The following is a 13,473-nucleotide window of genomic DNA, read 5'->3' as shown; positions in this document are numbered from 1 at the left end:
TTTAAGCCCAACAAACACCTCTGTGGGATAGTTAGTATTATCACCATCTTACAGAAAGTGGAAGCCCAGGCAAAGAGAAGTTGCCCAAGGTTACATAGACTACGTCTACACGTATGTGTGTGTGTGTGTAGAGTACAGACACTGCACCTCCTGAGTATGGATATAAATAGCAGTGTAGACAGTGAGGCACTGCTTAGATGGGTAAAGACATGCAGAACCTTAGGGTATATACCCTACACAGCTGTCTACACACACCCATCTACACTGCTGTTTTTAATAGTGTAGTGTCCTGCTGCCATCCCCTGGCCAGAGCTATTCACTGCCACATGTAGCTACACACTACAATGTGGATGCGGCCTGTTTTTCACTGCTGCGTGGAGCTATACATACACACACCATTGTGCCACTGACAATGTAGACAGGATGAGTCAGTGATAGTCATTATACACTGATTACTGTTGCTCTCAGCATTAGGCATTCCCTTGAGAATATACCTTTAAATTCCTGTTCTCTTTTAAAAACAAAAAATGTATATATTTCTCAACCAAGTCACCATAAATCTCAACCTGGAGGTAAGATGTGAAAAAATCTTTAAAAAGACAGCCATTTTAAATGGTGTATAATCAATTAATAGAAAGTTTTAAAAGACATTCTGCTGCAAGCTCAAGTTGCACCACACTTTTCATTTCCAGTGGCAAAATAGCGAGTATGAAACTGTCTTTCTTAGTGATTCCTGCAAACAGGACATCCCAGCTACTTATGAATTTAGGCCTGGTCTAACTCTGTAAGCATCTACATTAAAATGTAGCTCCAATCGATGTAATTTGCCCACGCTGACTTAATATCTCCACCTCCGCAAGAGGCGTACTGCTTAGGTCAATGTAATTAGGTAAACGCAGTGTCAGCATAGACACTGTGCTGCTTACACTAACTGTTGCTGCCTTTCAGAAGCTGTCCCACAATGCCCCACACTGATAGCTAAATTGGTGCTCCTGGTGAGGATGAACACCGCCGACACAAAGAGCATAGTGTGGACATGCAAAAGCGACTTAATTATTGCAGTATCTGTACGTCAATGTAACTTTGGACGACTTAATTTTGTAGTGTAGACTTGCCCTTAGTCTAGTTTGGTGGGAACTAATGTTATCACTTAAGCAGAGGGTATGTAACATGTAGCAATCCAGAGCAGGTAAACAGATATTGACAAAGACTAAAAGAAATGAAAACAATCCTATAATAATTATTTATGAAAAGCTGTACAAAACATGCTTTGTTTTAACATGAAATATGTTGCAAAATTTAGGGCCTATTTCTGCCATTGTATGCACAAACATGGCTTCCTCTGACTTGAATAGAAACCTCACACCTGCATCAGAGCAGAATTTGGACTCTTGAGAATGAAGGAGTTAATAACCACAGAACAAATAAACTTACATGTATTATCTCTTCATATTTAAAACTCCAGCATGCTAATACATCCTTTCATTAATGAGAATGTATCTTATAAAAAAACCCCTTTTTAAATTTTCGTCTTCATTTGTGCATTTTGTTCAGAAATACTTGCTTAAATTTAAAAGCTTTAGATGTATTTTATCATTCCTAACTATGTCAAATAATCCTGTGTCTTGGTTTTTTTCTCCTTTTAGGAACAACTGCACTTTATTTATTTCTCCTAATGCATCCTTCTATCATCAGTAATCTCCCTAATCCAAAAACTTTTGAAGAAGTTCAGTTCTTCAATGGAAACAATTATCACAAGGGAATTGATTGGTAAGAAGACTAACAGAAAAAAAATGTCCCTTATTAACACATGCTAAATCACAATGGAACAATTTTAGAATTATATGTGACAACCACATAATTACCAGATGAATTTGCTATGCCTGCACTATCAGAGTGAATTAGAAACTAATTCATAATGATGGGACACTTAATCAAGTGTTGCCCTTAATTTTATTTAGATGTTACAATAACTATCATAGTTTCTAGTAAACTAATACAATAGAGAGCCCAATTCTGACGCCTTCTCCCCACGCTGTGTTATACCTTTCTCTGCAATTTCATCGTGATCCTATTCATTTTAATAAATTGTGCCACCCTTTCTCAGATTGAACTACTTGTAAAGTAGGGTCTTATTCTACATGAGTAAATGTGGCATAATCTAGCCATCGAGACTGCTTGTGGAGTAAATTACTATTCAGCATAACAAAGCGTGGCAGAATTTAGCCATTAATAAGGAACTTTAGATTGTCATTCCTCTCGGACTCATTAACATGGGTTTTTAAATCTTTAAAGAAATTATTTTATAACAATTCATGTACCAAAAGGTACTAGCTGTCGTCACACTTATAGTAAAGCTAATATGTAGGGAGAATGTTGTGAAATATATGCATTTTAAAAGGCTAATCTTGAATTGTTTAAATCATACAAAACTGTAATATGCTGCAACAAAGAATAGAAATAACTACATGACATATTTTAAAAAAATCACTGAGAACAACATTATCATAGTGGCTACACTTAGTTTAAGAGAAATACTGAATTACTAGGTTAAAAATGTTGTGAAAAGCCAGCAGATGGAAACGCTTCATTGTGTATTTTTTCATACTACATAATGCAGCATGTCTCACGTTGCTATTGATATTACCAGAGTTCAGATGCCTTTTATTAGCCTGAATTTCATTGCAAGATGCATGTCTATTTTTGTAATTTTTGTTTGTCTGAGACATGTAGAGATTGTATCATAACAAAAGGTGAGGGGGGTTGCAGATTTATTTTGTTAATCCCAACATACATCTGGATGCATGGCCTGTATCCATGGAAGCATTCAAATAATATATGGGATAATGAACCTATAGTGACATTGCAGGAACAAAAAGCAGAAGATAATTCTATATTGACTTTGTTTCTAAAACATCCATCTTGCTCTGCACAATAAAAAGGACCAGCCTTTCAGCTGATGTAAATTAGTGCAGCTCCATTGACTGGCCCACAATCGGCAAATTAGATTGGAAGTGCAAAAACAAACATATCACAATTTATACCATGTTTTTCCATCTACAGCATTTTTATGTCTGTGGTGAGATTATAATGCCTACTTTGGCCTTTACACCAGGTAAAGGGACTGTAGTAGGGCTAGGGTCTTCAAAAGGCACAGATCCAGCCAGGATAGAATTTCTCCAGCATAGCAACTGAGGAAGACACACAGGCTGGCATAGGGAGCATTCTGGGACTGAAGCATGTAGCACTGTTTGGATTCCAGGTAGCACTGCTGCTATAGCTGTAACGCAAGCAGCCTCCCGCAACTGCCCCTCCTCCTCCCCCAAGACTGTCTAATTTATGCCAGGGACCGCTCCATTCCTCAGAGCAGTGCAGAACTGGGAGGATGCAAAAGTGGCTTAATGCCACATTATCCTCTCCTCCCACTGGGCAGCAGGTTCTTTGGAACACCTACTAGAAGTACAGTCTAGAATCTCACTTCACATCTTTAATCTGTACAAACTTTGACTTCAGATTAGGAATGCTTAGTTGTGAATCTCCAACACTTTTATTGTTAAAAATGCTCTCCTAGGAAAAAGAGTATTTCCAATTATTCACTCAATATTCATTATAAGTACAATTAGTACTTTCCTTATCACTCGTGAAAATCATTGCCAATACAGTCACAGTGTTTAGCTGTTCACATCATTGATCCCGTAGCCAGTGGTTGTACTATTACAACTTTAGAATGACTCTTTTGCCCAGTTGAGTTTTGATTTATTCCATTTGTGAATTACGTTGGAAGATTAACATTTCCACGTGCTGTGAAATGCAAAATATATGTATAAGACAATTTATTATTTTCTTAATACGAATCACTGTCTCTTTCTCCCAGGTACATGGACTTCTTCCCTACCCCTTTGAATGTCACCACTGACTTTCTGTTTGAGAAAAGTGCCAACTACTTCCATTCTCAGGAGGCTCCCAGACGAGCGGCTTCCCTGGTCCCCAAGGCCAAGATCATCACCATTCTCATTGACCCATCAGATCGGGCATACTCCTGGTATCAGGTAGGGAACTTGCCACTGAGAAATGGGCAATGAAATTAAAAGCAGAGAGTGGAAACTAATTCACGCCCCTTCCTGGGAGATATTCCAGAGGAGAGATGAGTTGGCCCCCAAAAGAGAAAATCAACACCTGTGTTTTAAAAAAAATGTTTAAACATATATAGCAACTTGACGTATTTGTATAGACAAATGAAATAGCCAGAGCAATGTCAAAAGTGTCATCTATAAAGTTAAACTAGGCATGAAGTAGAAAAATTCTGATACCCTATGATGAGGTTTGCAACTAACAATATAAAGCACTTAGTTCGCCACGCCAGTTGACACTCCTTCCAGCCCCATCCTGAGCACATTCACAAAAGATTACACAAGTCATAAGGCAGAGGAGAAGCAGGCCCTATGGTTGCATCTACACTGGCAGAATTTGGACTAGACTACTAGTAATTCTCCATCAGTGTGGCTCCATCAATCCCAACACTGGCAGAACTGTAGTAGGGTGATCATACATCCTAATATTACTGGGACCGTCCTGATATTAAAGAGCTTTGTCTTACATAGGCACCTATTACCCTCCCCCCGCTCTTGTTATTTGGTCATCCTAAACTGAAGTCTGAGATGGTAGAAGGCTGTGTCCTGTCTAGACCATAACTGCCAACTGTGCTACAAAATGTAGAGCTGCACTGTGGCGACTTAAGGGTCCAACTGTTCCTATTGTATAAGCAGCTCTAGTGCCTGACTCTCCACTGCCTTAACTAGCTGGTGCATACCTTTGCCAAGCGATTGCAAAAGTACGTGTGAAATGCTACGAGTTCTGAATGTTTCAATAAATTAGGCTCTATATGGTTTTAACATGGGCTTGTTGGTCTCTACAAACAGTTAACTGAGTGTGTGGGTAATCTCTTCTTAGTAAAATAGTTGATTCTTAGATTTTTAAGACTAGAATGGATCATTTGGTCTGATCTCCTCGATAATACAGGCCACATAATTTCACCAAGTGCTCTCCTTCCTCAAGCCCACAACACCTGACAATGGAGAGAACCATAGATAATCTTCCATTGAAACAGCCATAGGTTTTTGGTTTGTCTTGGGTGGTTGGGTATTGTGTGTGGTGGTGGTGGTGATGTTATTATTAAGAGTATGATAGCCACAACTAACATTTGAAAATGAGATCATTATCCATTTAGGATATTTCATTACAGTAACACAATAGCAGTGAAGCTACAATTTGCTAAATTCTTAACTAAGTTTGGAAGTCTGAAATAGTACAATTTTCACTTATTTACTCAATTATGGCTTAATTTACTAGCTTATTATAGGTTTCAGAGTAGCAGCCGTGTTAGTCTGTATTCGCAAAAAAAGAAAAGGAGTACTTGTGCCACCTTAGAGACTAACAAATTTATTTGAGCATAAATAAACTAGACTGCTGAATTGGAGTTAATTTGCAAACTGGATACAAGTAACTTAGGCTTGAATAGAGACTGGGAGTGGATGGGTCATTACACAAAGTAAAACTATTTCCCCATGTTTATTCCCCACCCCCGCACTGTTCCTCAGACGTTCTTGTCAACTGCTGGAAATGGCCCACCTTGATTATCACCACAAAAGTTTCCCTCCCGCCCCTCCCCTCCCCGCAACCTCTCCCCCACCCCCCGCTCTCCTGCTGGTAATAGCTCATCTTAAGTGATCACTCTCCTTACAGTGTATGGTAACACCCATTGTTTCATGTTCTCTGTGTATATAAATCTCCCCACTATATTTTCCACTGAATGCATCCAATGAAGTGAGCTGTAGCTCACGAAAGCTTATGCTCAAATAAATTAGCTAATTATAGCTATTTGTCTCTCAATTTTGTACACTAGCATCAGCGATCTCATGAGGAAGCTGCAGCTTTGAAGTTCAATTTCTATGAAGTGATTACATCAGACCATTGGGCTCCCTCAGAGTTAAGAACTCTCCAGAAGAGATGTCTGATCCCTGGGTGGTACGCTACCCATATAGAAAGATGGCTAACTCACTTTCCCACTTCCCAGGTAATTTCCTGCCAGCCATTTCACAAAGCTCACTGATTTTGGGAACAACAATCTCAACTTATACCATTATTGCATATAAGCTTGTGATGCTTTTTCACTGATTTTTGGAAAATTTTCAAGGAAAATCTATATAAACAAACGCTTAGATAAAATTCATCTTTACAAAAACCCTCCCAGAATACCTATTTCCTGACAAAAAACAGGTTAACACAATGCACACCTATGGATGCTCCGTACGCTCAATCTTACCTTCTGCCCCTACAAAGAAAAATGGGTATGGAAGGAAAAGGTATATGTATGGTAGTAAGCAATCTCCCCTGTGACTGCCTCATCTGACCAGGACTTAAAGAAACTCTGTGGTGAAACTAGGAAGCACAGGCTGTGTCTTCTAGGTAGACTAAGTGCTAGAAAGCCCAGAAGATCTACAGGGTCTGTTTCTTTCCATGACTGGCCTTTTCTGTTGCATGGCCTCAAGTTGTACTACAAAGGGGGAAACAGACCAGTCCCATTGCTAGTAAGTAAGAGGAGGACTGAGTTTGTCAGTGACTTGTATCTGCTCCCTGCTTCTCTTTTGATAAGCAACAAGTACCGGCCTATGAGCAGCAGAGTTTGCATGGGATGCAAAGTTCACAAAAAAATATGCCCGCAAGTTGGGGGATCTATGGCAGGTAGGATTTCCTGCAGAAAATTGTTTACTCCCTCTTTGGTCCTGCTAAGGGTGGGGGAACATAACGCTGTCCCACAAATTTCAGAACATGCATGGGATTCTGGGTCCCCAAGAGAGCCAGGACTCCAATTACCTGTTTGCTTTCTCTGTTCTTAAGGCTGGGCCTCCTGCTCCTAAGACATATGTTAAGGTTTCTCCCCCCTGCAGCAGTTAAATTCATCACAGTGAATGCAGACCCTGCTGTTAAGCAGGCACATATTTCTTGTAAAATTGGCTACCGCCATGTTTGCCTAGTTGCAGTGATTAATTTTACAAGATACACAACAATGTGAACTCATTCTTTATAGAGTGCATGCAGAAAGTGCACTTATTGTGCTTACTAATGTGCACTCAAAAAAGTCAATAATTCATAAGCCCTCACAATAAATATGAAACACACCCATCCAAGTTAGTTATTATCTGTACAGTTCTGTACTGCAAAAGCTTCTATATATAACTTTACCAACTAGACTCAAAGTCCAGTTCAGCACATCAGACCAAATTTTGTTAACGTACTTTTGAAAGATCTGTAATAATTACATATTGATTATCAAATACTGTCAATCTACTGTATCTGCATAGTGGTTACTATTTACTTACTAAATATTTATGTGCTTATTTCTCTGAAAGCTTAGTGTGTATTTTAATGATTTTGAATATTTTGTATGTCTGACTTATCTAATCAAGCTTTTTTTAAATCTGTTTTTCTCAGTATTCTGTAAATTGTTGAGATTTTGATTTTATTCTTTGCTTGTACATGCAAAAATAACTATACTGGGGGGAACAATGTAGGCATCCAAGCGGTTCCCTCAGTTGCCAGATGCAAGACGATACATCTCCAACAAGATGCAGAGCTGAAAGAAATTAAGGCTAGAAACAGCTGAATTGCACGACTGCTATTTGCCATATTATCTCAAATCCACCTTGCCTTAAGTTGTGTCACATAGGAAGTGAAGTAGCTTAGTTTATTGAACTGAGTCTTTTGTCTTAAATGGACAATCTGTCCTTACAGTTGCTAATTATTGATGGACAGCAGCTAAGAAGTGACCCAGCTACAGTGATGGATGAAGTGCAGAAGTTTTTGGGAGTCTCACCTCATTATAATTACTCTGAAGCTCTTACGTGAGTCTATAACTTTAATCTCTTCTGTTGAATATGATTATGTACATCCATACATCCCACAGATAATTTATCATTAGTTACAAACAAAAAATTACATTAAAAGAGTATTAAGTTTGCAAGGTCAGGCACTCAAAAATCAGCCCCCTTAGGTATATCCATTCTGATGCAGTCTTTCATCATAAAATCACATACTGTTTTCCCTATAGGACCCCTGCCTCATTCAGTGCACAGGATAGATGGCGCTCACTGAATGAACAACTAGTCCATTTCTCCCCACACCCATAGCTCAATGTGAGGCCCCCAGAACTTCACACCATCCAAACTCTGCTCTGAAGACAGAATTATTAATTTCTTCATGGTTGTTTCTATGGTGCTCCTCGCTGTAGTTTTTGAGTACTTCACAAACATTATTCAGGTTATTTTTCACAACAGCCCTAAGAGGTGATGGGGTTTTATCCCTATTCTACAGATAGGAAACTGAGACACAGATTATGTGTATTTATGACGTCAGTGTCTTGCATGCCCAATTTGAGATGCATCTGGCCTGATTTTTGAGAGTTCTTAGCATTATATAACATTTCATCTATTCAAAGCATAGCTCCCACTGACTTCTGAGCATTCACTGCAAATCAACAGCACCTCTGCAAATCAAACACTAGGGTCTCAAGTCAGGCACCCAGAAAAGGAGGAATGCACAATTAGTAATCACCTATTAAAAGTATGGTTTAAGGGACTTGTTTAGCATCACACAGAAATTCTGTGTCAGAGGCAGTGATAGGTTTCAGAGTAGCAGCCGTGTTAGTCTGTATTCGCAAAAAGAAAAGGAGTACCGGTGGCACCTTAGAGACTAACAAATTTATTAGAGCATAAGCTTTCGTGAGCTACAGCTCACTTCATCGGATGCATTTGGTGGAAAAAACAGAGGAGAGATTTATATACACACACACAGAGAACATGAAACAATGGGTTTATCATACACACTGTAAGGAGAGTGATCACTTAAGATAAGCCATCACCAGCAGCAGGGGGGGGGAAGGAGGAAAACCTTTCATGGTGACAAGCAAGGTAGGCTAATTCCAGCAGTTAAGAAGAATATCAGAGGAACAGTGGGGGGTGGGGTGGGAGGGAGAAATACCATGGGGAAATAGTTTTACTTTGTGTAATGACTCATCCATTCCCAGTCTCTATTCAAGCCTAAGTTAATTGGTATCCAGTTTGCAAATTAATTCCAATTCAGCAGTCTCTCGTTGGAGTCTGTTTTTGAAGCTTTTTTGTTGAAGTATAGCCACTCTAAGATCTGTGATCGAGTGACCAGAGAGATTGAAGTGTTCTCCAACTGATCTCCAACTGATCTTACTCGATCACAGATCTTAGAGTGGCTATACTTCAACAAAAAAGCTTCAAAAACAGACTCCAAGGAGAGACTGCTGAATTGGAATTAATTTGCAAACTGGATACAATTAACTTAGGCTTGAATAGAGACTGGGAATGGATGAGTCATTACACAAAGTAAAACTATTTCCCCATGGTATTTCTCCCTCCCACCCCACCCCCCACTGTTCCTCTGATATTCTTGTTAACTGCTGGAATTAGCCTACCTTGCTTGTCACCATGAAAGGTTTTCCTCCTTTCCCCCCCCTACTGCTGGTGATGGCTTATCTTAAGTGATCACTCTCCTTATAGTGTGTATGATAAACCCATTGTTTCATGTTCTCTGTGTGTGTGTATATAAATCTCTCCTCTGTTTTTTCCACCAAATGCATCCGATGAAGTGAGCTGTAGCTCACGAAAGCTTATGCTCTAATAAATTTGTTAGTCTCTAAGGTGCCAGAGGCAGTGATAGAATCCAGTTACCTAGTGCATCATTTAACAGCCTTAATCATGAGAGTTTCCCTTCAGCTGAAAGAGTTGTGGTTTTTTGTCATGGGCAAAGCAATGTATTTTTTCCCTAATCTTGTGCTCAGAAATGGCTTTGCTGAAACTTCCCAAAAAATTCAGCCTGAAGAAAACACCCAACAGGGAAAATTTCAGCTTTAAAGTTTGGCGAAGTTATAAGAACGGAAAAGAAGATCTTATAATGGGAAGTGTCAGGCAGCCTTAAACATAGGCAACACTAGCTTCTCTGCCTATAATATTTAGTGGAAGCTCATCCCCCAGTGTGAGGCCCAAAGGCAATCAGATGAGTATCCTCACTGTCTAGTGTGCCTTTTTATACACTTTCCAGTGACTTCAATGGCCCTGGATCAGTGAAGTCCTTACAAAGGTGCCTGTAATGAGTTCATTTCAGGTCTGAGATCTACACATGTAGGAGACCTGAAAGATATAGATTTCCCCTAGATCCCATAAAAGGGTGGTTAACTATATCCCTGTCTCAGAGTAGCAGCCATGTTAGTCTGTATTCGCAAAAAAGAAAAGGAGTATTTGTGGCACCCTGTCCTTTCCCAGTCCCTGCAGAGAGTTCACTTTCAGTTCTCGGATCTCTGCAGGAATTTGGACTGGGTGGATATTAACCCTCCCAGTCCCGCAGTAAATAAGGAAGAAGCTTTTACACTGGGCTTTTCCACATTAGGGAACCACACTTACAGTTGAATCCCAGGGGCAAGCACTGTATTGGGGCTATTCCATGGAGCCAAGAAACCAACAGCCTCTTAGGAAGGTGAAGGGCTACGGGGCTCCCAAAATATTCAGGATCTGCTTGGGTGGCCATTGCCTCCTACAGATTCCTATGTCTGCAGGGCTTGGGGTAGTAATCCATGTCCATTCCACAGTCAGGGAGGAGAAGAAGCAAATCCTACACTCTTCCATCCCATAGGAATGATACAGGGAGGAAGATACAACCATAGGAATGACATAACTCCAGCAGGGAGTTTTCATCTCTCACACACCGCCTCCACTTTTACATGAGGGTAATACAGAAATGGTTCCTCGTCAATCTTTTACAGAACAAACAACACTTTGTGGGTTATACTGATCCTTATACTAAGTATAAGCCCAGAATTGTGCAGGCTTCTTTTTTTAAAAAAAAAGTCTCTTAAAAAACATTGCTTTTCAAAATAGCTTTTTCTAGGTAAACAGTTTCATTTTCTGGAATGTAATTTTGTAAGTCCTTGGTTCATAATGTGTTCAAAGTGCTGGCAGGAATTTTGAATACATAGCTAAGCTCCTGATGTTTGCATACCTGCCACACTGCACATCTTCCAGGCCTTTGTTATGTGTTCAATATATCTGGGGACAAAATTTTCCCTTCGGTAACTAAACTGAAGTCAGTGGAGTCACACACCAGGTATAAAGTTGGTCCATCGCCTTTATTTAAACAGGAAAATGAGTTGTAAACAGTTCTATAAAATTGTACAATCACAATTCAGAAACACTGAGAACGCAAGTGTGTGGAGGAAACACATAGGTTTGCATGGAAGAGGAAACAACATTAAACAATGTGGTAGCTTCACATTAAGAATGTCAATATAAAATCAATTGGATAGGCTCCTTCAAAGTCATTGCTGTTTATTAAGCATACAACACACATTTTTTAAATTGTCAGAATGCAAGCCAAGGACCCAATTGTGCAAATACTATTGGACAACAAGCTTATTGCCATGTGTAATCCATAAACATCAATATGGCTTCTCACAGGAGCATAAAATTCACCCTGGTGCAAAGAATAAGGGCTGCGCACCACTTAAATGCTACTGAAGCCCTCAAAATAGGATGCAAGTGAGACATAAGTGCTGCTTATAGCCCTGCCCAGAGGTAAATATCATTCAGTAGTTAGTAAGCACTCCATCCAGCACTAAGTGAGTGCAGAATTAAATCCTAACCTATCATCCTTCACATACACTACTAAACCAGACTTGGGTTTTCCTTTTATTATTCTGATGCATTTGTAAAAACTGAAATTAAACTAATGTTGAAAGAATTAATTCCTGTCTGTAAATATGCTCTGTGATCCTCAACTAAAAAAATGCTAAAGAAAGATGTCACAATCCACAGGATCGGTGCTACATTTACAGCTCTGAAACAGTCTCTAGGAGGAACCCTTTCAGTGTGCCAGATCCTGAAGGGGTCTGTCTCTCCCTGCATAGGTTAGGCCTCACCACCTCCTTAGACTGAACCTCTGGGCCTTCAGCACTTCTGCTTCACACCGTGAGCTCTGATCAGCAAGTCCAACTGAGATAGGCTCTTGATAGAGATTTGTACACTCAATGCACCTCACCAAGTATTCGTATCAGAGTAGCAGCCGTGTTAGTCTGTATTCGCAAAAAAGAAAAGGAATACTTGTGGCACCTTAGAGACTAACAAATTTATTTGAGCATAAGCTTTCGTGAGCTACAGCTCACTTCATCGGATGCATTCGGTGGAAAATACAGTGGGGAGATTTATATACACACACAGAGAACATGAAACAATGTCTCTGTCTGAAGGGTTGGAGCAAATGCAAATGCGGTATCATCTGGACCCATGGAAAAGAAGCCCTTGAGGAATTCTACCGTGATTTCAACAATTTCCATCCCACCATCAACCTCAGCCTGGACCAGTGCACACAAGAGATCCACTTCCTGGACACTATGGTGCTAATAAGCGATGGTCACATAAACACCACCCTATAACCGAAACCTACTGACCGCTATTCCTACCTACATGCCTCTAGCTTTCATCCAGATCACACCACACGATCCATTGTCTACAGCCAAGCTCTACGATATAACCGCATTTGCTCCAAACCCTCAGACAGAGACAAACACCTACAAGATCTCTATCATGCATTCTTATAACTACAATACCCACCTGCTGAAGTGAAGAAACAGATTGACAGAGCCAGAAGAGTACCCAGAAGTCACCTACTACAGGACAGGCCCAACAAAGAAAATAACAGAACGCCACTAGCCATCACCTTCAGCCCCCAACTAAAACCTCTCCAACGCATCATCAAGGATCTACAAACTATCCTGAAGGACGACCGATCACTCTCACAGATCTTGGGAGACAGGCCAGTCCTTGCTTACAGACAGGCCCCCAACCTGAAGCAAAAACTCACCAGCAACCATACACCACACTACCCAGGAACCTATCCTTGCAACAAAGCCCATTGCCAACTCTGTCCACATATCTATTCAGGGGACACCATCATAAAGCCTAATCACATCAGCCACACTATGAGAGGCTCATTCACCTGCACATCTACCAATGTGATATATGCCATCATGTGCCAGCAATGCCCCTCTGCCATGTACATTGGTCAAACTGGACAGTCTCTACTTAAAAGAATAAATGGACACAAATCAGACGTCAAGAATTATAACATTCAAAAACCAATCAGAGAACACTTCAATCTCTCCAGTCACATGATTACAGACCTGAGAGTGGCATCCTTCAACAAAAAACCTTCAAAAACAGACTCCAAGGAGAGACTACTGAATTGGAATTAATTTGCAAACTGGATACAATTAACTTAGGCTTGAATAGAGACTGGGAGTGGATGAGTCATTACACAAAGTAAAACTATTTCCCCATGGTATTTCTCCCCCCACCCCGCCCCACCCCGCACTGTTCCTCAGACGTTCTTGTTAACTGC

At 40.2% G+C, this 13,473-nt stretch overlaps 1 protein-coding gene across 6 annotated transcripts in view; it reads left to right on the top strand.

Moving 5' to 3' along the window:
* LOC119854603 (bifunctional heparan sulfate N-deacetylase/N-sulfotransferase 4) overlaps positions 1–13,473 on the top strand; it is a 253,325-nt gene that overhangs the window by 224,728 nt on the left and 15,124 nt on the right. For all 6 annotated transcript variants that reach the window (XM_043513137.1, XM_043513136.1, XM_043513138.1 and 3 more), the window contains exons 10-13: positions 1,647–1,770; positions 3,875–4,049; positions 5,903–6,073; positions 7,792–7,901. In XM_043513137.1, the coding sequence (XP_043369072.1) occupies positions 1,647–1,770; positions 3,875–4,049; positions 5,903–6,073; positions 7,792–7,901 (580 nt within the window). The remainder of the gene's footprint in view (positions 1–1,646; positions 1,771–3,874; positions 4,050–5,902; positions 6,074–7,791; positions 7,902–13,473) is intronic.

This window comes from Dermochelys coriacea, chromosome 4 (assembly GCF_009764565.3).
Source record: "Dermochelys coriacea isolate rDerCor1 chromosome 4, rDerCor1.pri.v4, whole genome shotgun sequence".
Taxonomy (NCBI): domain Eukaryota; kingdom Metazoa; phylum Chordata; order Testudines; family Dermochelyidae; genus Dermochelys; species Dermochelys coriacea.
This window is presented reverse-complemented; position numbering and strand designations above follow the sequence as displayed.